The following is a 26,150-nucleotide window of genomic DNA, read 5'->3' as shown; positions in this document are numbered from 1 at the left end:
TGGAACGAACTGCCAGAGGAAGTGGTAGAGGTGGGGACAATTGCAACATTTAAGACATTTGGACAGATACAGGGATAGGAAAGGTTGAGAGGGATATAGGCCAAATGCAGGCAAATTAGACTAGATCAGGAAGACATCTTGGTTGGCAGGGATGAGTTGAGCTGAAGGGCCTGCTTCTGTGCTGTATGACTCTAGGACTCTAAAAACATCTCCTCACGGACACAAACTTGACAAATGGACTGGGGCCATTCCATTTATACTAATTCTTCTTGAGTTTCTGCAAAGTTACACCAGATTAGGAAACCCCGGAGTAAATTCCATTCACTAAAGACTCTCATAAAGGAAGGAATTTTTCTATTGCAGCTGCACCACATCCAACAATGCCCCAAAACAACTCAATTTGTGCTGCTGTTGGACACAAAATCAAGCAAAGAATTAAAAGTGAAGCCTTACATTAAATTTGACCCTCATTCCTGTATCTCCATGTACCCGCTGCTAAAAATTGTTCCCAATGCCTCCTCACCTTCCTGTAAAAACTGAAGGCTCAATGTAATTTTTTACCGTCAGGTTTGTTTTAGAAAGTGTTGATAAAAATGCTAAAACTTTAATTATTTGTGGCTCATAGAGACAAATGGCTTCTTTTCCTTACGCTTCACAGTATGGCTAAGCCAAAGATCTTGGCTAAGTTATATACGCCCTAATATTTGACCCATTTGCACGTCTATAGGTACCTATAGAATTTCTACAGAATATGTTTAAATTTAAAAAGGCTCAGGGTTAAATCTGTTTAAATTGAAAAAGATTCAATAACCAAAAAGAACATGTTTGCCAAAGGAAGACTTGCGTTAAAAAGATGCCTTTCAAGAACTCAGACAGCTGAGAAGTGTGGTAACTGCTGTAGAAAATGCAGTTGACCATCTGTGCACTGCAGGACGATATAAGCTCTGGGTTGAGAACTTGACTTCAGATTAGGGTTTTCTTGTTGAAGTGTCACTGACCATTAAATAAACTGATGTTGCCAAGGGATTGGAATTCACGGTCAGTGGGCGCTGAGTAGAATACAAATGACCAATTAGCTGACCTGCTAAAATATGGGAAATTGTGGAAAACGTATGCTTAAACAAAATTATTCAGTTTTATCCCAATCAAATGTGTTAACTGTAGACATTTTGATAACAGCTGCCTGCTGAGATCACATCTGTCGAGTCATTAAGACTCTGAAGAAACACGGGAAGAGAGTCAGAAAGAACTCTCTCTGTAACAGGCACGTACAGCTGTACAGGAGGCTGCCCTGGAGCTGAGGGAAAATGCTGGAACGAGGGAGGAGGATGGGGACATGCATGCATACATTTTTTCTGGTTCTCCCTTTGGGCCTCCATGATTACCTACGTGGATTGTATCCTGTGCTGTGAATGGCCTCAATCCACTGTGAGCCGTGGGCTCAGCATGCTGCCAGGAACCTCACACATATCTGCACGGTGAATCATGCATAAGGGAAACACTGTTAGAAACATGTAAATGGATATAAATGGAGGCTGGTAGATGCTACAGAGTACAGAGAAGGCCGAGGGCACATCAATTCACATCTCCTTGCTAATCCAATGCAGAGTCTGCTCCTTCCTTTTTACCAGTTGCAAACGCGGGTCATAGGTTACACCTTTAAAATATAATTTCTGCTGCTAATCCAGAAATGGATGCTGTGCATCGGGTGACATCATCAGATGCATGGCTGATACTGGGCTAATGTCAGCTCCACTAAGGGAAACTGTTGCTGGAAGTGTCCAGGCCAGTTTCCTTACAGTCAGTCATCAAAACTTAAATGTTCACTGGCGGGATCTACTGTATCTTTGAGTGGTATGTAAAAGATGTGCAAATGGGCCCAATTTCAGGGCATATATAACCTAGCCAAGATCTTTGGATTAGCCACAGGTGAAGCATAAGGAAAAGAAGCCAGTTGTCTCAGGGAAGACAAAAGCAGAGACACTTAACCGGCTCCTCCTCCGACAGACATACACTGAGATCGCCAGCAATTACTGTGGAGCAACTGTGTTACTTCACTCACCTGAGCACAATTTTCCCCTGTGGCGCCCACAGGAAAAGTCGTCACATTCACAAAACTCTCCGGATATGATCCCAAAGTCACTGCTGTGGCAGACACACTGTCCACAGATGCACTCCCCACGGTTATTGCAAATGGGGTCGCCTTTCCTTGGTGAGCAGGTATCCTGTGTGATAGTCAAGCCATCCCCTTCCTTGCACTCACAGAAAGGTCCAAAGCGGCCCGGGTGGCACTTGCACACTCCGCACTCGTAGGTTCCATTGCCATTGCTGCACACTGTGCTGTTCTCCACCGCTTCGCTCTCACAGTCGCAACCACAACTGAAATTGACGGTGATCTCCAAAGTATCCTTAAACAAAATCGGCTTCAGCGTAAATGTCTTCACCTTCTCATCTTTTGGACACTCCCTGGCCTCCAGTTTCACTGTAAAATTCACCTGGAGAGAGAGGGAGAAAGAATTCTGATGTACATAATGCTGAAGGTATGCTCGAAGTACTTTGTAGCTAATGGATTGCTGGTGAAGATGGGGTTAAATAATTCAGTCAGCAGCTGTAAGACGTATAACCAGTACTGTTTCTTGAAGAAAGAGATTAAGGACAGACACAACTCCCTACTTTTCTTCAAACTGTTTAAAACAAGACATATAATCATTAATAGACTTCTATACTCGGTTAGCTTGGTCTAATTCTAACTAATTTATCATTCTACATGCTAGGATTACTCTATGTACAGCACACCCTCCCGATTCAGAGGGGTTGAGCTCTGAGGAAAATTGTGATTTTCCGTAACGCAAACCCTTGACAAGAGTTGACAAAACGTGTTGCTTATTTCGTAATTTGTGATTATTTAGTTATTTTTTTCTTACGTAAATTCTGTAAGAGCAAATTTTTATTCCATATTTGAAATATTTTAGGAGTGATTTGTGAATTCCGTAAGGGTGAATCTCCATTGTACTTCCTGCTGTAACGCGGGGATACACCGTATCACTATTATACTGTGGGTTGCTTTCACTCTCAGGATTTACATTACTCAAGGGGGTGCTTCATTCTATGGCATGCTATCACTGATCTGAGTTACTATTTTACTATAAGGTGTTCTGAGTGGGTTCCTGTTAATCTATGAATTGCTGAAACTCTGTGGTCTACCATCATTTTATTGATTTCTCTTATATCTGTTCTAGAGAGTGACATTACTGTGTGGAGGTCCATTACTCTATCCAATGCACTACATTTCTGGACTGCAAGGTCTGTTACTATTTCTTGAGTTGCCATTACACCCATGGATCACTGGTACTCTAGATGATGCTATTCCTCCACAGGTCGATAGTTGTCTGCTCTGCTTTTACAGTCCGGGTTAGTAGTTCTCTGATCCTCTATTACAGTATAGTTTGATAAATTCCTGACCTGCCATTACAGTGTTGGTTGATAGTTCTCTGCTGTTATTATAGTACAGGTTGATATTTCTCTACTCAGTTATGGTGCAGATTGATAGTTCTCTGATCCTCTATTACAGTGCAGGTTGGTGGTTTTATACTCTGCTGTTAAAGCACAGTTCAGTAATTTTTTTTGCTGTGCTATTACCTGAAACTTAAACCCTACTTGAGTGTTCCAGTATTTGCTGTTTGGTTTTACATTGGAGCTTGGTGCCAACATGTAGTTCAGAACAAAGTGACAGAAGGTTTCTAAACTGGTGCCTTATCTCCATACAGAAGGCTTCTTAATTGCTTGCAGTAATGAAAATTAGTCAGCTGTGCAACAACCATTTTATCCCAGTTTTAAATTATTAGCAGAACTTAATGATGTGTGGTAGAAAAACTGGAAAAATACATATAGGAGTGTGTATTACTGAGGCAATTAAATGCTTCAATTTCATTGGGCATTGGTTGAGAATAGTGTACAGCATTCCTCTGCTTATTTAAGGAAGGATAAAAATGTATTGGAAACAGCTCAGAGAAAATTTACTGATCTAATACCTGGAATGAGTGAGGAAAGGTTGGATGGGCTAGTCTTGCATCCGCTGGAGGTTAGAAGAGTAAGGAGGGACCTGAATGAAACATAAGAAAACTGGGGGGCCTTGACAAGGTCGATGTGGAAAGGTCGTTTCGCCTTGTGCCAAACCTAGAATTAGGGGTTGCTGATTAAAGATAAAGGGTCATACATTTAAGATAGAAATGAGGTGATTTTATTTTTCTTTCAGCAGGTTGGGAGTCTTTGGAACTCTCTTCCTCAGAAGTTGGTGGAAGCAGAGCTGTTGAATATTTTGAAAGTAGAAGTCAATAGATAAACGAGAGAGAGAAAGGTTACTGGGCTGGATGGGAATGTGGAGCTGGGTTTACAATCTGAACAGCCATGATCTGATCAAGTGGTTGAACAATTCCTAAGTTTGTGTATAAATAAGGGAAGCAAATCACCCTGCAGCACCTAAGTCGGATTTTCCTTTGCTGCACTGCTCAAAGGCAGAGGAAAATCAGGCAAAGAGACCTGAAATTGGATCACCTTGTTCAGTTTGCCACATGCAAGTGAAACTACACTTTGAATGGAGTGATACACAATAACTGCTATTGGGATTGGTTTATTATTGGCACTTGTACCGAGGTACAGTGAAAAACTTGCATACCGTTTGTACAGGTCAATTCATTACACAGTGCAGTTACATTGAGTTAGCACAGAGTGCATTGATGTAGTACAGGTAAAACAATAACAGTACAGAGTAAAGTGTCACAGCTACAGGGAAGTGCATTGCAGGTAGACAATAAGTTGCAAGGTCTCAACAAGGTAGATTGTGAGGTCAAGAGTCCATCTCATCGTATAAGGGAACCATTCAATAGTCTTATCACCGTGGGATAGAAGCTGGGTATATAGTTCCAGGTTATTTCATGTCATTCTCGAAACTTGACAACATACTTACTGGTGTTTGTGATTTCAGTGTCAGGGATGCATCAGGTGATATCATTCTCTGTACAGTGCTCGTCCACATTGTCCATCAAGCAGCGCTCAGTCCCAGCATGACTGCTTTGAGTCATAGAGTCACACAGCATAGAAACAGGCCCTTCAGCCCAACTGGTCCATGCCGACCAAGTTTGCCCATCTAAGCTTGTCCCACTTTCCTGTGTTTGGCCCATAAACCTTCCCTATCCATTTACCTGTCTGGGTGCCTTTTAAATGTTATTATTGTACCTGCCTTGACCACTTCCCCTGGCAGCTCATTCCTTATACTGACCACCCTCTGGGTGAAAGAGTTACCCCTCAGGTTCTTATTAACTCTCTCCCCTCTCACCTTAAACCTATGCCTTCTGGTTTTTGATTCCCTGACTCTGGGAAGAAGACTGCGTGGATTCATCCTATCCATGACCCTCATGATTTTTCACACCTCTGTAAGATCAGTCCTCATTCTCCTATGCACCAATGAATAAAATCCTAGCCTGTTCAACGTCTCTCCTTATCTCAGTCCCTCGAGTCCTGGTAACATCCTCGTAAATCTCCTCTGCACTCTTTCCAGCTTAATGGCATCTTTCCTATGACAGGGTGGCCAAAACTGAAGACAAAATTCCAAATGCGGCCTCACCGGTGAGGCCGAGACATTGGATATTTTTAAGGCAGAAGTAGATATGCAGACAAACAAGGGAGTGAAGGTTACTGGGTTAGACAGGAATGTGGAGTTGGGTGTATAATCAGAACAGCCATGATCTTATTACATGGTTGAACAGGCTCTTGGGCCAAGTTCTTTCTTGGTGCTTCTTTGGTGAATGGAGTGCAGTGGTTCAGCTCCAGTGCCAACAGCCAGGGTCTTAGGCCATTGATCCAGACCACTTCCTGGGAGAGATTCAAGTGGAACTGTTCCATCCAGACACCACCTCCATTTGGCATACTGGCTCCCTGCCAACTCTCCCAATGCACTAAATTCACAAGGACTGATTAGCTGACATCATGTGCAAAAATGTGATAGATGATTTAATTCAAAATTAATTGGATTAACATAAAAGGATGAAGAATTGCTCTACTCAGCCTCTTATTCTGTGTGTAGCCACTGCTACACACAAAAGCTACAACATCTTAGGTTGTCAGTTGACGGCTACTCAATAAATGTGGTAAAATTGGTGAACTTTGCTGTTACTTCATCACTGAAACAGTCACTTTTGTAGTCAGGTGTCTTGGTGAAAATTAATTTGTCCAATCTTGCATCTTGTCCAATCGAGGACTGCATGAGGGGCTCATGTTTGCTAGCAATCTCTGGATTAGCAGCAGCATGCTTAGGTAAAGCAATTGACTGAAAACACAACATTTCCACCAACACCTGCAGACTGTACCAACCTAGGAACACAAGAAGATGGGAACAGGAGTAGGCTACAGCTCCTCAAGCCTACCCCTCATTCAATATGATTATGACTGATCTACCCTAGGCCTCAACTCCTCTTCTGAGCCAGATCCCCAGAGCCTCAATGCAATGATCATTCAAACATGCATCCACGTCCACTTTAAATGCCACCGGTGATCCAGCCTCCACAACTGTCTGCAGTTGAGAACTCCAGAGGCTCACTACCCTCTGCGAGAAGAGGTTCCTACATATATCATGTAGATGTGAACATCATGTTGTAACCTACAATTCTGTCCGTATCCTCATTCTGCTGCTGGTTCCTACCCTATTCCCAGCAGTGCCTTGTATCCCTTTGACTAACATGGTTTGATGGGGTGAAGAGGGAAAGTATTTCCTCTGGTGAGGGTTGTTGTGGTTCCAAATCCTGGAAGTAACCTTAAAATCTGAGTCAGACTGCTCAGTGGTGGTGTCAGGAACACTGAGTGAAAATCTACCCCACCCCCCTTCCCCTCCAAAATCCTGCTGTGACCAGGTCAATTGAAAACATCAAATCTGAGACAGCGATTGTTAGATTTTGTCACACAAAGGTGTTAAATGGCATGGAACAAGAAAGGTAAATGGAGTTGAGATACAGTTCAGTCGCTATCCACTCGAATGGCAGAGTACGGTCTGGAGACTGAATGGCTTTGTCCTATTTCCATGCTTTGATCTACCAGTCCAAATCAAAGATATCCAATCAAGGACGTCCCCACCCACACCCAGGGTCTGCTGCACTGACTGTAAGTGAGTCAGGAGGTGTTGAAATCCTAGTCTCTGAAACTTCCTCCCTCGACCTCTCAATACCTTCAAGATCTCAAATCCCACCTGACCACCCTCTCAATCATTTTAGCCAGACTCCAACTGTTCCATGACCATTTCTCCCATACATGTGTACCACAACGGGTGGGTGAAGTGAATGGCATTGACACATGTAAGGAGATCCTTGGAGGTACATAAAGGAGAAAAGAACCAAAGGCCAATCTAAATGGCATTAGTGGAAGAAAGGAAAGTGGGGAAATCCCATGGACCCTGAGTACCAGCATGAACATATTTGGCTGACTAGACTGTGTCAGTCTTCTAAGTACTTTACAATACTTTGTGGTGTTGTTGGTCAAATCAAAGCTAAGCCCTTAGGCTTAAAAAGCCTGGCACAGTAAGCTTTAAGATATGTTGTTAATCCTAATGGAATGAAGGTTGTGAAAACTTTGTGCCTTTTAATCACATTAGTTCATTAAGATCTCAGGCTCATGGGTACTGTTTTAATTAATCTCGTCTTGCAGCTTGGGAAATACTGCAATTGTGTCTCAAATAATTCCTTGTTGCAAAAGAATTAAGACTTGAATGCATTGTTTTTGTTGGTGTGTGATGTTGGAGCTGGTTGGACTTTGAGCTTCAGAATCAACTCCTCGAACCCAGAGAGATCAATGGTTGTAACTGTGTTTTTTGCTAAGATCAGTCAGAAATTGAGTTGCCTCAATTAATATTCCCCAGAGGTTAAGACCGAGTTTCCCAGGTCTAAGTTCCCCAAAGGCGAGCTTTTTAAAATAATTAATGGGTTTGACAGGGTAGATGCTTGGAAGGCCTCACCCCTGGATGTGGAATCCAGAACCAGTTGAAAATGAATGGGAGTGAAGAGGAATTTGGAGGGGGTGTTGAGAGTGAGGAGGGACCCAGACAAGGAGTCGGGAGTGAGGAGAGGGATCTAGGGGGCAAGACAGGACTGAGGACAGAGCTGAGGAGACTGGAGGGATCCCTGGGACAGATGTGGAAAGGACAAATGCTGTTCCTGAACAGCTGGGCTTCAGCTGTCCGCCTCAATTGGCATGAAGTCATGACTTAGGATGCTGCTGGTGCTGCTTCTGTGGGTATCGAGGCCCAGCTCTCTCCAGAAGGACTGAATTAATGAGGTTCGGTAATGCAAAATGCCACCTGGTACTGAGACAGAAATGAGGTGGTTAATGCTGTGGGTAGTTAACTTGGGAAATGTGACTATATCATGCTTCGAGATTCTGTGATATTAAGTTTTAGTCCATAAGGAAAGACCACAAAGGTACAGACTTACTGCATTCGAGCTATAACCCTCCAGAACAAATCCCAGAGGGTGGGTGTGGCAGTACCTTATCATCACAGTGAGATACCTTTGCTTCTGAGCCACCGGTCCAATGGTCCTTTGGGCTTTGAATGAAGGAAAACCATGGGCAGGTTTCTTTGCTAGCAAACCCGTGGCCACCTCGGCGCAACAAGATACCTTCATTGTACTTACTGTGTCTCCGATCTTAAGCCCTGTGCAAAATCTCTGTCCTGGAATTAACTTGCCATTCCCACAGAAAGCATCGAAGGACACTGACAGTTCTTTTGGCAGATTCAAAACTTCTAATTCCACCCGGGAACGGATTTGCTAAAGACGAGAAATAGAGAGCATGTAGTTTAGTTTAAATATATGTTCTGTTCTTATCTGCATGTCAGTTGTGACCTATTGTTCCTGTCTTGTTCTTCCTGTTTCCTTGGTCAAAGACTGCCTGGTCTAAGGTACTTTGACCAATAGCTGCCTGGTCTGAGGTACTTTGACCAATAGCTGCTTGGTCTGAGGTACTTTGACCAATAGCTGCCTGGTCTGAGGTACTTTGACCAATAGCTGCCTGGTCTGAGGTACTTTGACCAATAGCTGCTTGGTCTGAGGTACTTTGACCAAGAGCTGCCTGGTCTGAGGTACTTTGACCAATAGCTGCCTGGTCTGAGGTACCGTGGGCCATGAGTTCTTGGTTTGTAGGTCCCTGGACAGTATTCTCTATGCTATGAGTGCTGGGCCAACAGTTCCTTAGTCTGTGGTTCTCTGACCTACAGCTTCTTGATATGTAGTTTCCCGTCCCACGTTTCCCAGCCTTGCTTTTTCTCCGCCTGTTCCTCTGTCTTGAACAAGAGTATAACCATTCCCCACCCTCCAGGCCTTGGTAACGGTTTCCCCATTCCCAAACCTTTTTGGGAAGTTCTGGTTATCAGCTCCTCCCCATCCTCCTTCTGCAACCCACAGTGTTGGTCATTTGGGATGGAACTGAGCTGGGAAGGAGCAGGAGCTAAGTTTGGAACTGGTGTGGAGATCAGAACCGACATGGGTGCAGATGATAGGACCAAAGTCACAGTTCCTCAAGATAATAATGCCATCATTTCGAACAACTCTCCCAGCAATGGTCACGGTATTGTGGCTGTACCTACCTCATAAGCATCTATAATGAGTTGCAGGACATTACTTGAATCCCTGGAGACTGTCCCAACGGTGGTACCAGGAATCATTCTACTGTAATTCTGTGGAAGCAGCAAGATCAGTAAACATAATCCAGTGAATCCGAAACCTTCATCCAACTGACTATAGATCCAACTGTTCATATCAAGCTTTCTACATCGTCACTTTACTATTTGCTCACCAACCTCCAGGTTGCCCCTTGATACGATGTCTGATTTCAGGTTGTTATAAAGAGCTGCAACCATAATATTGTGAATGTTCAGAGACATCTCCTTACTTCAGGAAGCTTTGCACTTTCCCAGGAGCTTGAGTGTGTTGAGAGGGGACACCTGGCACTGGGCGAATGTCATTCCTGCAATGTTACAGTTTGTCTCTGTGTCCTTGAAAATCCAATGCTGAAAATGTTCTCGGAATTCTCAGCAACTGAAGATTAATCTGCTGCCAGGAACCCAACAGGGGAATTATTAGAGGGACACTTAAAAACCTGTGGGCCAAAGATTCCATTGTCTGGGACAAGTTAATACACCATGGAAATACATTTTACGCTAAAATAGAAACCTAGGTTAGAGTCATAGAAAGATAGAGAGATACGGCATGGAAACAGGCCATTCAGCCCATCAAGTCCGTGCTGACCATCAACCATTAACACTAAACTGACATTAATCCCTTTTTTTAATCTCACTATATTCCCTACACACTCGGGCCAATTTACAGTGGCCAGTTAACCAACCAACCTACACGCCTTTGGGATGTGGGAGGAAACCGGAGCACCCGGGGGAAATACATGCAGTCACAGGGAGAACATGCAAATTCCACACAGTCAGCACCGCAGGTCAGGATTGAACCTCAGTCTCTGGCACTAGGAGGCTCAAGGCCCAGCAATGACCATGCACACACACCGAAGGCAGCCTTAACTGAGAAGCTGAGGGCTGCTTCAGCTTTAGCCAAAAGTGATGGTACTTACCTGGATTCCTGGCAGGGAGTCTAAGGACACTGAAGACATTTGAGAATTTTTATCTAAGGATGGGAAACGGTGAAGGAGAATTAATGTGTGTGTAACTGAGTGGTAGAATCTGGGGGGAGTTGATGAGAATGTGGGGAGAATGAAACGGGATTAGTGGACGATTAGTGTAAATGCATGGTTGATGGTTAGAATGGAGTTGTATGTCAAAGGGCCTGTTTCCGTGCTCTGTCATGTTAAACCAGGATAAACCAATGTGAAAAGATCAAACTGGGACAATTTGCAAATTGGATTTGAAGACACAAGATGCTGGAATCTGGAGCAAAACAAAAGGCGCTGGAGGAACTCAGCGGGTCAGGCAGCATCTGTGGAGGGAAATGGACGGTCGACATTTCGTGTTGAGACCCTTCACCTCGACAACTTTCAGTTCTCTGGCCCTGACCACCTATAAGCCAGTCCAGATGAAGGGTCTCGACCCGAAATGTCGACCGTCCATTTCCCTCCATAGATGCTGCCCGACCCGCTGAGTTCCTCCAACGCCTTTTGTATTGTTACAGATTGGGTTTGACTGGATTCCTTGAGACTTGGAATTCATTTCAGAGCCAGCTCCTTCTCTGACCTGTCAGCCTTTCTTTCTGTGGTGGAAAACCGGGTTTTGAACCTGTTAAGAGGGCTGGTGGTGCAGTTGTAGCTCCACAGACCTCGAAGTGTGCTGGTTCTTGCTTATACCAAGCTCCTTCACCTCTCCAAAACCTACCTGGTATATTTCAGTGACTGGCTGGGTTACTGCAAAGATGAGGTAGATGTTATTTTCTGTGAGCTTTTCAGTCACCAGAGCAAGTGATGGGTAATCCTGAAAAAAAACAGTGAAAACAGAAGTAAAATATTTGTGCCCTGGAAATCCTGCCTAAATTAAAACTTAGTCCTGGCTCAATTAGAATTTAATCTTCATATTAAACCTTGAGTAACTGAAACAGAAAGTGATGGAAATGCTCAGCAGCATCTATGAAAAGAGAAACAGATCTGGAGGGTTATGGGCTGAACATGGGCAACTGGGACTAGCAGAGAGGATGCTGTGGTCAGCATGGACCAGTTGGGCCGAAGGTCCTGTTTCCGTGCTATGATTCTCTATGACTCCTAAACAGAGTTAATGTTTTAGGTCAGAGATCCTCTTCTGTTTTTATTTCGGATTTCCACCATCTGTAGTTCTTTTGATTTGCATTTACAGTTGTGAAACTGGAGGTCCAATTTATTACATCCAAGGAGCAAACAATGCGATAGGAATATAGGAAGAGTTTTGGAGTACTTTTGCCCTGGATGAGCCTGTGCTTGGCAGATTCTGGCCTGTTTGTGGATTCACAGAGTCATAGAGTTATACAGCTATGGAAATAGGCCCTTTGGCCCAACTCATCCATGCCAACCAAGAATACTATCCATGCTAATCCCTTTTGCCTACACTTGGTCCATATCCCTCTATATGCTTCCTATCTATGTACCTGTCCAAGTAACTTTTAAACAATGTAATTGTACCCACCTCTACCTCTTCCTCTGGCATCTCATTCCATATACCCACCACCCTGTGTGTGAAAAACTTGCCCTTTAAATCTTTCCCCCTCACCTTAAACCTATGCCCTCTAGTTTAAGACTCCCCGACCCTGAGAAAAAGACAGTGACCATTCAATTTATCTATGCGCCTCGTGATTTTATACACCTCTATAAGGTCAGCAGTTAGCGTAACGCTATTACAGCGCCAGCGACCCGGGTTCAATTCCAGCCACTGTCTGTAAGGAGTTTGTACGTTCTCCCCGTGTCTGCGTGGGTTTCCTCCGGGTGCACCGGTTTCCTCCCACATTCCAAAGACGTACGGGTTAGGAAGTTGTGGGCGCGCTATGTTGGCATCAGAAGCGTGGCGACACTTGTGGGCTGCCCCCCAGAACACTACGCAAAAGATGCATTTCACTGTGTGTTTCAATGTACATGTGACTGATAAAGAAATCTGATCTTATCACTCCAGGGAAAAAAGTCCCAGACTATCTGGTCTCTCCTTATAACTCAAGCCCTCTAGTCCTGGAAACATTTCTGTCAATCTTTTCCACACCCTCCCGAGCTTGGGTCAACGGGATTGATGTGACCCACTATTTCTAGTCCCATGCTGTCACGCCACCAGAACCACGGTCCCCTGCCAGCGTACCTGAATAGCTGAGGCATTGTACTCATGGTTTAGACCCATGTGGCAGTGCCCGTCGTTGGGGCGCACGATACCAGCCAGCCTTGCGTCCAGAGCCAAGTGTGAGGTGGCGTCAGTGACAAAGACCAGCATGTGGGTGGCCTCTTGGCGCCAACCAATCTCCTCCTGCAGCAAGAAGTGGTTCATTAGAGCTTTCCAAAGGAATGTTCTGTGAAACTCTGCAAGCACTTTGAGAAACACTGTGCTGTCACTGTTTCATTTCAGTAGATTCTGGACACTTTGTCATTGTAAAAGTAAAGCTCACAAAACCAAAATGGTAATTACAAAATGACACGCTACGGTCCAAACGGAGCCACTTAAAACAATCAGAACAAATCAACAGACTTTCATTTGACAAATGCGCCAAGGGGTGGGGACGGAGATTTAATGCACAGAACTGCTCTGATGTAAATGAATGGCAGAACAGAGTTGGTAATACATGGCCTGTTCACATCATTCTGTTTTAATGCCTTTGTTTCTCCTCATGTTTCTTTCGTCACCGTACCCTCCTGAGGACAGAGTATGAAGTAACCCTACTATCCCCATCACTAACTGTGATCAGGGGCACACATACAGTGATGCCATGAGAGGTCATGGTTAACTCTGGGATTATACTCGCTGGAATTCAGAAGAATGAGAGGGGATCTTATAAGAAATATATAAAGTTATGAAAGGGATGGATAAGACAGAGGGAGGAAGGTTGTTTCCACTGGTGGGTGAGACTAGAACTAGGGGACATAGCCTCAAGATTTGGGGGAATAGATTTAGGACGGAGATGAAGAGGAACTGCTTTTCCCAGAGAGTAGTGAATCTGTGGAATTCTCTGCCCAGGGAAGCAGTAGAGGCTACTTCATTAAATATATTTAAGACACAGTGAGATAGATTTTTGCATAGTAGGGGAATTAAGGGTGATGGGGAAAAGGCAGGTAGGTGGAGCTGAGTCCACGGTCAGATCAGCCATGATCTTATTGAATGGCGGAGCAGGCTTGGCAGGCCAGATGGCCTCCTCCTGCCCCTATTTCTTATGCTCTTATGTTCTCCTCAGATTTCCAAATCCCCCTCCCACCAGCTTCGCTGGGAACTGAAGAAATCCTGCGATCTGTGAGACTCACATTGGTTGTAATTGGTCACTGCTGCATTAGGACGGCACCACTTTAAGAATTAGAACATGGAACTGACTGCTCTTATTGTTAGTGTGGAAGGCTCCAGAGTCTGCCTGCCTCTGCGTAGAAAGCCTCAATAAGAAATAAACACCTTTGTTGGTTTGAATTGCTGGTTTGAATAGAGAGAGATACTCAGATATCCTGGATTCAGATCCAGCACTGGAGCTGAGCTTCTCTCCTCCACACTGGGAAGATGATGAACTTGGTCGGCGGTCTGCTGTGTAGATGTTTGGCTAAACAGAGACAATTGTTGTCTGACCGAAAAATGTACTGGATGGACCCCCATTGAGTAGATCTTGATCAGGGAGACCCTTGGCAGACCATGACTAATGGGAGATATTTGGTATATCTTTGCTAGGCAGCTACTTGCTTGTTGGGTTCTCACTGGGCAGATCCTCCCTGGATATAATCTAATAAAAAATCTTGAATGAACACATTATAACTTGGTTCCTGGGAGGATTGTGTTGGCTGTTGCTGCACCCCAGCAAGCATTAAATGAATACATTTAGAATTATAGTAAAATCTCTCTAGTGGTTGCCAACAGTACTCTGACAGGTTGGGGAATCTTACAATTCCCCTCTGCAATTTCTAACACTACAATAGTGACGAAGGGTTTTGGCATATCTTGAGATCCTGAGTGACACAATTAAATTATGCATCAGCCTTTCCTGCTGGGTAGAAATCAATAAGGAGTTTCCTGCTGTAGACTCCCAAGCATATATCCTGTCCACCAAGTCAATTTAAGTTCTTAACATTTATATGGTCATGTATTTAAAAGTTCATAAACAGTTAGAATTTCCATTGTCTTCCCACTGAAGGTTTATACTGTGCAACAACTTCCGTCTTATTTTGATTCCAATTTTTCTTCATGATCCATCTGAGCTCTCAATAACTTTCGGCTTCTGGGACAGAGAAACTACTTCACTTTGTTTCTTTGTGAATTATGTATAAAGGATTTTGTTTACAAGTTCTGGCCTCCTTGCTGGTGGATGGCAACTCTCCCCAGACTGAGGGGAAGCTGGTTAAATCCCTGCGTCTGGAAGTGGCTCACCTTGACCAGGTATGGCAGGTAGGCTGTCACCACTGGTCCCCTTGCTTTAGGACATTGAGAAGAAAACAAAGGAACTCCTGTGGCCGTTCCGATTGTACTTCAGTGGCCCATCTAGTTTAATGGATGTCAGCTGAAAATCTGGGTGACTGAGAAACTCTGTCTAATTCAGGGGTGCCAACACTGGTATAGCAACTGTCCAGGGTGCCAATAGATCGAGTGTGCAAACGTACAGGCAGCTGGGATTTCAATCAAAGCACATGTGGAGCATAAAGAGCAACAGAGAATCGTTGGGCTGAATGGCCTGTTTCCATGCTCTATTTCTTTCTACATGGGTGGCACACTGTTGCAGCAGGTAGTGCCGCTGCCTCACAGCTCCAGAGGCCCAGGTTCAATCCTGACCTCGGGTGCTGCCTGTATGGAGTTTGCACGTTCTCCCTGTGACCGTATGGGTTCCCTCCGTGTGCTCCGGTTTCCTCCCACGTCCAAAAGACTGCCAGTTAGCAGGTTAATTGACTGCCGTAAATTACCCCGGGTATGGGTGGGTTGTAGGTGGATCAGGGTGGAGTTGCTGGGCTTGTGAGGGAGAATAGGTTACAGGGAAATGGGTGGAGTGAGGGGTTTGATAGGATTGCCCTGTGAGCAGACATGGACTCAATAGGCCAAACAAACTCCTCCTCTACTGTAAGGAAGTATGAGATACATGTATACGACCTCCACTACTGGCCTGCCCCATTGAGTGAGGGTCTGAGCTACCCTGAGTGGTGAGTGGGATGAGTGAAGGCAGTGAAGTCAAGGCATGGCAGTCAGGGGGAAGAGGTGGTAACACCCACGGTAGGGGTGCGTGGGAGAGGGAGGGCCCAAGTACTCTGGGGGTGTAGACACTCCACTCCCAGCAGGCACTCCAGCAGGATGACCTCGCTCCACTCACCTTGCACACCGAGACCTGGAGCACGGCGTCCATCCCACCCTCTGGTGTGTCACGGTTTCGAGAAACCTGCTGTTTGGTCACTTCATCATTAAACCTGCTCACCTCTTCCGTGAGTTTCAGCACATGTTTAAATCCAAACACAGGGGTGCACGTACTACTAAAACTAGAAAACGAAAATCAGAATCATCTTAATCAGCTTGGATCATGACTTAAAACTCAGAATCAGAGTGTCGAAGCAGGCTTATGCACCTACCCATACCTGCTCTTTGAATATTCTCTACAGCCCTGCATATCTTTCCTTTTTAGGGCTACATCCAATTGCTTTTTACACATTATTACTGAATGAGCTTCCGTGTGTGTGTGTGTGTGTGTGTGTGTGTGTGTGTGTGTGTCTCTGTGTGTGTCTGTGTGTGTGTATGTTTCTTTGTGTGTGTGGGTGTGTGTTTTTGTGTGTGTGTGTGTGTGTCTCTGTGTGTGAGTGTGTGTCTCTGTGTGTGAGCGTGTGTGTGCGCGTGCGTGTGTGAGTGCTAGTGCAGTGGTTAAGTTACTGGAGTAGTAGCCGAAGTCTGGACCAGTATTCCAGAGGCATGAGTTCAAATCCCGTCTGGGGAGATGAGGAATTTTTTTCACCCAGATGGTGGTGGGGCTCTGGGACTCACTGCCTGAACAGCGGGCGGAGGCAGAAACCTTCGCCTCATTCAGACAGTACTTGGACATCATTAAGACCCACGACCTTGGTTGGAGAGCTCTTTTTTGACTAGCACAGTACATCTGTGTTGCAAATTTTGTAAGATTCTATATCAACTACACACCTCATAAATATTTCAATGATTGAAGAGTGCTTTGGCATGTCCTAAGCTGACATAAATACAAACTTTTCTTTCCTTACCTGACACAAGGGTTTTTCAGTTCTTCCTCTGTTGTCATGTAAATGTACGGAGAGACAGGTTTATCCACAAAAGCTCCAAAGCCCAGTTGCAGGTTGCTGGTCTTCTTGGCCATTTCTGCGGCCACCTTTGTGCCAAGTTGCTGGATGGTTTCCAAATCATCCTTCATGGAGAATGAGAGGTCCATCAAGTAGTAGATGTCGACAGGATAGTCTTCGACCTGACGTGCATGCACGGTGAACGACCTGGATTCCCCTGCAAGGAGTGGCAAAGGAAAAGGCCCTGTAAAGCACTGGAGTCAATATTCTGGAACAAATTGCAGTGCTGAGTATTCTCCAGCCAAACCTGCTGATGTTTTACAGATGGTTGGGAAAGATGTTATGGAGTCATAGAGAGATACAGCACGGAAACAGGCCCATTGAGTCCATGTGGACCATCGACCACCCATTTAAACTAATCCTACGTTAATCCCATTTTTTACTTCCCCACACCCCAATCAACTCCTCCCAGATTTTCCCACTCACCCACACACCAGGGGCAATTTACAGCAGCCAATTAATCTACTGACCGGCATACCTTTGGAATGTGGGAGGAAACCCATGTGGTCACAGGGAGAACGTGCAAACTCCACACAGGCAGCAGCAGAGCTCAGGATTGAACCGGGGTCTCTGGCACAGAGAATCAGCAGCTTTCCTGGCACTGTGTCACCAGACAGGCTATAAATAGGTTAAAGGAGTGGGCGAACATGTGGCAAATAGATTATATAGTGGGGAAGTGTGAGGTTATCCACATTGTTTGGGAGAATAATTTTCCTTCGGCCAATACCACCAACAAGGCGACCTGTTCATTTTAGGCATGGTATTCGTGTGACTTTGCTATGCATCCTTCAGAAGTGAGTTTCCTCCAGGTGCTCCGGTTTCCTCCCGTCTCGCAAAGACATGCACACTGGTAGGTTAATTAGCCGCTGTATATTGCCCCTAGTGTGGGGGTGACTGGTAGAATCTGGGGGGAGTTCACTGGAATGTCAGGAGAATAAAATGGCATGAGTGTAGGATTAATCTAGATGGATGCTTGATGAATAGCATAGACTCGATGGGCTGAAGGGCCCATTTCCACTGTATGACTCAGTGACTCTAAGTGTGGTTTATAAGCCACTTTGGGACATTTAGGGGTTGTCGAAGGTGCCAGATACATTCAGCATCACACAAAACCCAACAAGTTTCCACTAGTGAGTGGATCCCACACTGAACTGCTGCTATTAACAACTGGCATAGCTTATTACTTCATATAACTTTGAGGTAAGAACCACAAGTCATAAAAAAGTGAGCAGATTGCAGAACTGGTTAGTTGTAAGAACGTTGAGCAGCCAATGACGATTCAGCCTGCAACAAATGGCATTTCCAATGCAGGAAGCAAGTTGTTGCAATGATAACAGTTTTGTGTTTTTCCTGGTTAAACCTTTAAGCTGTGTTTAACTGTGGATAAAAAAACAAGCATTACTGAGCAGCCACTCTTCACGAGTACAATGTGCTTCTCTTTAGTTCTCTGGGTCTCAGGATTAACTGTAGCATATCCTCATTATTGGCTGGTTTGTACAAGCAGGAGGACTTAGAACTGAAGAAAGTAGGGGCAGGAGTAGACCATCCTAGTCCCTCATGCCTGCCCTGCTGTTCAGTGTGATCAGGGCAGATTTGTCGGAGTAAAGAAGATCAGTGCCTCAAAAGAACAAACTAGTTTCAACTCAATGATGTCACCTTGAACCCGTCCTCTCCAATCTGCTGCCTGGAGTGCTGTTCATTTACATACTACGATAAGATCACGTGACACAGATCTAATCTGAGTTTTAAATTTAGCTCCTTCCCCCTGTTTCTCTAAACTCTCCCAAAATTGGACTGGCAGATCAGATTGAAGGATCAATCATTTGAAATGTAGAGTGGACATCTAAAGGGATTCTTCCGGAGTACACAGACTAGATACAGTCCAACAAGAAAGAAACGTTTCCAGGGGAGAACCCACATCTGTAGTTAACCAAACGGGTGAAGATAGGGTTAAATCTAAAGGAAAAACACAAAGATGGGTGGTCAGTCTGAAGATGGATGGAGTTTAAAAAATAGCGAAGAGTGACTAAAAGATTAATTAGGAGTGAAAAATTAGAGTGCAAGATAAAACGAGCCCGAAATGTTAAAGCAAATGGTTCGAGCAGATTTCCAGAAGGCATTTGATAAAGGGCCACATCAAAGGTTATTGTGGAAAATGAAAGCTCATGGGGTAGAAGATAACATTTTGGCATGGCGAGAAGATTGAATGTCTAACAGGAAACAGAGTAGGTTTAAATGGTCTTCTTCCTCCTCCGGCTGGCACCAAGTTATGGGTGGAGTCATTTATATAAGTGACTCGGATGAAGACAAATTTGCCAAGGACGCCACAATAAGTCGGAAAGCAAGTTGAGAGGAGGATACCAGGAGCTAACAAGCACAAAAACAATGGAATAGTGCAAAGTACAGTATTGCAAACAGAGGTAGTGCAAAAGGAATGCTAACGTGACAATAAAAGGAAGAATTAAGGGTTTGAGGATGTGGCAGCACCACGGGGAAGGGGATGTGAAAGAGGCGGTTGGTTCAGAAGTCTGATAGCAGTGGGGAAGGAAGCTGTTCTTGAGTGTGGTCGTCTGGGCTTTCAGGCTCTCGTATCTTCTCCTAAAAGCTAGAAGATAGAAGGTAGAAGAATACAACTGGTGGGCGCTTATGTCAAGGCAGCGGTGAGCCCATATCTGGATTATTGTATGCATTGCTGTCTCCTTATTTAAGAAAAATTGTAAATATGTTGGACACAGATCAGAGAAGACTTATTGGACCAAAAACTGATGAGTTTTCTTCTGAGGAAAGATTAGATGGGCTGGGCTTGTATCTACTGGAATTTAGAAGATAGGAAAGTCATTTGGCTGAAACATAAAATGTCGGCACGACATTGTGGGCCGAAGGGCCTGTACTGTGCTGTAGTGTTCTATGTTCTATACAAGATCCAGAGGAGTATTGACAGGGAGGGCTTGGAGATAAGGATTCCTTGTGTGGGAGAACCTAGAATTAGGGATCACCATTTAAAAATGAGGGATGAAGCTATTTCTTTTCTCAGAGGATCCTGAACATTTGATATAGGGCAAGTAGAAGCAGATTTTTTGAATATTTTTAAATGAGACGTTGATAGTTTGTTGAAAAGCAATGGAGTCTTTATCCAACTCCTAGGTGTTAAGGAACAAAATTCAGACCGACCTGCAGTACTGAGGGTGTGCTGCACTGTTGTGGGTGCCACCTTTTGTATGAGAAGCTAAATCAAGGCCCTCACTGCACTGTCAGGTGGACACCAATTTTTTTTTTGCAGTATTTCCAAACAAGGTGGGAGAGTCAGTTTCCTGGCCAATATTTATCCTTTAACCAACATCATTTGACCAGATAGTGTGGTCATTTTGGGCATTGTGTTTTACACATTTTAGTGGTGTCTACACTTGGGTAAAATGTGCCTTAGGATGTCCAAGTCATGAAGGGTGCCAGCTTCTTTTCTTTGTGGATGTGGGTTGTTCCTCCAGTGCACCCTCCAGCTCTGATACAGCAACAAGTGTTGATGCAGTCTTTCAGGGACAGTTGACTGATTGTGACTACCACTTCATACAGCAAGGCAAAAATAAATTTGCAAATCCTACTCTGGTGTCAGCCTCCATGACACAGCGGTTAGTGCTGTTGCCTTACACTCGAGGGAACCGAGTTCGATCCAGGCCTATGGTGATGCCCGTGTGGAATTTGCATGCTCTCTCTGTCACCACGTGGGGTTTCTCCAGAGTACTACAGTTTCCTCCCAAAGACGTGCAGGTTTGTAGGCTAATCGACTACTGTAAATCACCCCTGGTACTCCTGGGTGTCAGAGCAATCAGGCGGGCGTTGATGGGCCCTTGAGAGAGAGAATGGGTTGCAGGGAAATAAGTAGGGAAGTGGGATTGACAGGAATGCTATGACCTAGTATAAGCTTGATGGGCTGAATGGACCCCTTCACTGTCTGAAAACATTGGGGCAAGTTTTTCTTTTACACAGAGAGACGTGGGTGCCTGGAATGAGCTGCCAAGGGAGGTGGTCGAGGCAGATATGACAGAGGTCTTGAAGAGGCTCTTAGACAGGCACATGAATATGCAGAGATATGGACCATGTGCAAGGAGAAGGGATTGGTTCAATTAGGCATCATTAGCTTAATTAGTTTGGAACAACATTGTGGGCCGAAGGGCCTGTTCTTGTGCAGTACTGTTCTATAAGATACTATGATATGATACACAAGACACAGGGGAAGAACCCTGTCTTTGGTTGATGGAGTTAAACACTTAATACATTAGTGGCTACATGATGAACTGCACTTCTGAAATTCAGTTCCATTTCTTTACAAGTTGCCAAGTGGTGTCCAGGGTTCTCTGGGGTTACTGGGGGTGAGAGGCTGAGGAGAGGCAGAGAGAGGAAGCCGGAGAACTTGAGACAGACGGCGTGTTCCATACCTCGGCGCAAATTGATGGCAATCTTTTGAGGCGAGAATTGCACAGTTTTGTCTGGTTTATCACCGGACCCTTTGTCACTCAAAGGTATATCCTGAAGAATTTTGAAGGAGCCTTGTGGAAATTCAGTTGCATTCTCTCTGCAACCTTTTCGAATTAAGTTCTCCTTTAGGTCACATCTCGAAGCGCTGCTTCCTCCGAAATCCTGAAACAAATCACAAAACACCCTTTTTTTTCAATTAAGAACATTTCTCTCTGGGAGGTGAGGCTCTGTGGAAGGAACACTTCCAAGTAACGGTAGTTCTGGTTCAGATTACAGAGCCTGAAGATCATTACAATTAAGTCAAACCATGAGCATTGCTCCCAATACCTGCTCAGAGTGGACAGCACTGCTCCAAAGGAGAGGCTATCACTTTTAATTCTCCAGCATAGATTGGCCTTTCTTATTATTATCACTCTGGAGTGGACACTATTAAAAACACACCTTCAGAATAGTGGAAGATTAACAGTTGGAGCACCATTCAGACCATGCCATCTTCTCGCAGCTACCATCGGGAAGGAGGTACGGAAGCCTGAAGTCCCACACCACCAGGTTCAAGAACAGCTACATCCTTTCAACCATTCGGTTCTTGAACTAACCAGCACAACCCTAATCAGTATAGTTCAGCAACACTATGACAACTTTGATCACTTTGCACTAAAGTTGACTTTTTTTTTGGTTCTATTTGTGTTCTTTCTTGTAAAATTGTAGACAATTTATGTTTAATTTATGTTTTTCTTGTGAATGCTGCTTATCTGATGCTCTGTGCCTGTGATGCTGCTGCAAGTAAGTTTTTCATTGCACCTGTGCACACATGTACTTCTGCACATGACAATAAACTCCACTTTGACTTTGATCCTTATAGTGGAACATTATAATGGATCACCAGAAGGACCCATTAAAGCAGGTTCCAGCATAACAACCTTTCAATCTGGGAAATTATAAATGCCTTTTAGAGAGGTAGAACCATCATTCAATGATCTTTAGGATGGGCAATCATTATCAAGACCCAGAATAATTCATCAATCATTGGTATGCCTTTGGAGTGGTTGAACAGTCATTGAGACCAGCTTGTGCCTACAATACCTGTTCAAACCAGGCATTCCTTAAGACCTTCCGAGGCAACAATTTCCTCTCTGTCTTATTTTCACAAGAAAAGTGGGTTTTATTAAGCATAGCAAAGTCAGCTGTGAATAAATTAGCTAAAAGTCTTGGGTTCCCATCCAAGGAAAAGCGACCCGGCTGAAGGGTTTTGGCTTGCACTTTACTGGAATGATCTTTAGAATGTTTTACACTGACCCAGTAAGTATGACTATGATGTGGATCTCGTGCTTGGAAGCTATCAGCTGTGGTAGGATCTGCTAGTTTTTACCAATGAAACAGAGTGGAATTTCAAGACTCATTAGCAAAGACAAAGTCCCTCACTTCTGCTCAGCACTTTCCCCAACTCGGAACAACTGTATTCTTCTGCTGGGCTCCTCATCAAGTTCCAGCAGGAGAGCAAGAATCCCCAGAACTCCTGCTGGTGATGTACCCACCGTAACTGTGCCCTGTCAGTCAGGGGATTCATTGACCAACTGGAAGTTGTACAGAGTCTTTTTTAAAATTTTATTGTGTTGATTTAAATGTATTTAATTGGTTTCGGATGCTTCCTAGTGTTTCTAGGAGTTTTAATTTTATATTATTAGGTATTTTAATTATTTTAAAGTGCTTTTGAGTCCCTGGATGGTGGGAAGGGATGAGACGAAAGGGCAGGCGTTGAAACGCTGATGGTTGCAGCGGAAAGTGCTGTAAGATGGAGAGTGGTGGGTGGGGAGAGAAGCGCAGACCAGGGAGTTGGGAAGGGAACGGGCAGAGCAAGCTCCTGTAATCCTCACCTTACACCCCACCAGCCTATGCATTCAATGGATCAGCCTCTGTGAGTTCTGTCAGTCCAACATGATTCCACCACCAGATTTCCCTCCCCTCCCATTTCACCTCTTGATTCATGGATTTGCAGAGTTATTCAGCGGAGAAACAGGCCCTTCAGCCCAACTCATCCATGCTGACCAAAATGCCCATCGAAGCTAATGCCATTTGGCAGCATTTAACCCATATCTCTCTAAGCCTTTCCAGGCGTAGAGGGACATGCAAACTTTCCAGTAAGGAACAGTGCAAAAGGCCACAGTTGTGATGGGAACAGAGCCTTTAAAAGACATTTGGACAGGTACATGGATAGGAAAATTCCATGAATCAAGAGGTGAAATGGAATCGTGTTGGACTGACGGAACTCACAGAAGCTGATCCATTGAATGCAAAGGCTGGTGGGGTGTAAGGGGAGGATTAGAGGAGCTTGCTCTGCCCGTTCCCTTCCCAACACCCTGGTCTACCCTTCTCTCCCCACCCACCACTCGCCATATTACAGCACTTTCCGCTGCAACCATCGGCGTTTCAACGCCTGCCCTTTCGCCTCATCCCTTCCCGCCATCCAGGGACCCAAACGTTCTTTCCAGGTGAAACAATGATTCACCTGCACTTCTTCCAATCCAGTGCACTGCTTTCGGTGTTCACAACGTGGTCTCCTCTGCAACGGAGAAACCAAACGCTTTGTGGAACTTCTGCACTCAGTCCACAGGGGCGACCCTGAGTTTCCTGTTGAGTGCCACTTTTTTTCACCACTCCACTCCCACTCTGTGTCCTCCTGTACTGTTACAACAAGGCCCAACGCATGTTGAGGAACATCTTATCTTCCATCTGCAGAGCTCAGTACTAAATCCTCCAAATGTAGATAACTCACTTTCTTTACCTGTGTCAGAACTGGCCATTTCTGCTCCAAGTCATCCACCCGTGCCATTGGCTCAATCTTTCTCTCTCGTTAGTAAAGCCTGACCATTAGTAAGGCAAGTCTGATAACCTTGCTTTTAGCAGTGGGGTTTAGCAGTCAGACCCAGTTCTGACGGGCGCTTTGGAACCAACACAAATACCAAGAGGAGACACGAGAGACTGGAAATGCTAGAACTTGGAGCAACAAACAAGGTGCCAGAGGAACTCAGCAGGTCAGCTACCATCCGTGGGGGCAAATGGTCTCCACCGAAAACATCAACTGTCCATTGGATGTACCCAACTGAATATTGTGTTCAGTTTTGGTCACCCTGCCATAGGAAAGATGCCATTAAGCTGGAAAGAATGCAGGGGAGATTTACGGGGATGTTGCCGGGACTCAAGGGACTGAGCTATGGAGAGAGGTTGAGCAGGTTGGGACTTTTTCCACTGGAGAGTCGAAAAATGCAGGGTGATCCTATAGAGATGTATAAAATCATGAGGGGCATAGAGAGGGTGGATGCACACAGTCTTTTTCCCAGGGTTGGGGAATCAAGAACCAGAGGGCATAGGTTTAAGGTGAGAGGGGAGATATTTAATAGGAACCTGAGGGGTAAATTTTTCACCCAGAGAGTGGTCAGTATATGGAACGAGCTGCCAGAGGAAGTGGTTGAGGCAGGTACATTAACAACGTTTAAAAGGTAGTTGGACAGGTCCATGGAAAGGAAAGGTTTAGAGGGATATGAGCCAAACATGGGCAAATGGGAACAGCTTAGATGGGAAATTGGTCGGCATGGACCTGTTGGGCTGAATGGCCTGTTTCCTTGCTGTGTGACTCTATGACTCCATTGACTCTAAAGCTGCCCCTTCAACCCATTTGAACTTCTGTAGTTTGGGGACAAGAGGTGGACTTCCAAGGCACACAAATTTGTGGCTATCAAGCTGCAGACATATTGGTACATTATCTTCCCCACTGCTATCAGACTTCTGAACCAGTCGGCTCTTTCACACCCCCTTCCCGGTGGAGCTGCCACCGTCTCAAACCCTTAATTCTACCTCTTCCATTATTGTCACTTCAGCATTTCTTTTTGCACCTCCACAGTTTGCACCATTCTGTTGTTTTTGCACTCATCACTGTATTTATTATCACCATGTGTACTGTTTACTCTGTGAGCTTCACGCGAGCAATGAATTTCATTGCACCCTGCTGTATATTACAATAAACTAATCTAATCTGAATCCGTAATATGCTTTCTGAAGTATTTCAAAGCAACGTGGATAAAAAGAGATAATGCTGGAAGACTCAGCAGGTCAGGCAGCATCTGTGGAGAGAGAAAATAAAAATGGGATGAATGTAGAATTAGTGTCAATGTTGGCACGGACAGTGGGCTGAGGGGCCTGTTCCTCTGCTCTTTGTCTAGAACTATTGGGTCACTGCTACCGGTGGATGATCTGACATCAGAACAGGCTGGTCCTGACACAATTAAGATATCTTTATTAGTCACATGTACATCGAAACACACAGTGAAATGCATTGTTTTGCATAGAGTGTTCTGGGGGCAGCCCGCAAGTGTCACCACGCTTCCGGCGCCAACGTAGAATGCCCACAACTTCTTAACCCGTACATCTTTGGAAGGTGGGAGGAAACCGGAGCACCCGGAGGAAACCCACGCAGACACGGGGAGAACGTACAAACTCCTTACGAACAGTGGCCGGAATTGAACCTGGGTCACTGGCGCTGTAATAGCGTTATGCTAACCACTACACTACCTTGTCTGTCAATTAAGCAAGCAGCATCCCGACACTGGCAGCTTCAGGGCCAGAGCTCCAAGGTAGACTGTTTTTTGGTTGCTATTGGCAACACACAATACAGACAAAGAAGCATAATCACTACCTAACTGGCCTCATCAACT

General features: G+C 44.8%; 1 protein-coding gene across 1 annotated transcript in view; it reads right to left on the bottom strand.

The window, feature by feature from the left end:
• Positions 1-26,150, bottom strand: part of LOC127582882 (integrin beta-3-like) — a 71,396-nt gene that overhangs the window by 23,927 nt on the left and 21,319 nt on the right. The window contains exons 3-10 of the mRNA XM_052038508.1: positions 21,402-21,603; positions 16,873-17,125; positions 15,984-16,146; positions 12,806-12,967; positions 11,372-11,467; positions 9,626-9,715; positions 8,676-8,810; positions 2,063-2,495 (exon numbers count right to left, since the gene is read on the bottom strand). Of these exons, the coding sequence (XP_051894468.1) occupies positions 2,063-2,495; positions 8,676-8,810; positions 9,626-9,715; positions 11,372-11,467; positions 12,806-12,967; positions 15,984-16,146; positions 16,873-17,125; positions 21,402-21,603 (1,534 nt within the window). The remainder of the gene's footprint in view (positions 1-2,062; positions 2,496-8,675; positions 8,811-9,625; positions 9,716-11,371; positions 11,468-12,805; positions 12,968-15,983; positions 16,147-16,872; positions 17,126-21,401; positions 21,604-26,150) is intronic.

Source organism: Pristis pectinata, chromosome 25 (genome assembly GCF_009764475.1).
Source record: "Pristis pectinata isolate sPriPec2 chromosome 25, sPriPec2.1.pri, whole genome shotgun sequence".
In the NCBI taxonomy this organism is placed as follows: Eukaryota; Metazoa; Chordata; class Chondrichthyes; order Rhinopristiformes; family Pristidae; genus Pristis; species Pristis pectinata.
This window is presented reverse-complemented; position numbering and strand designations above follow the sequence as displayed.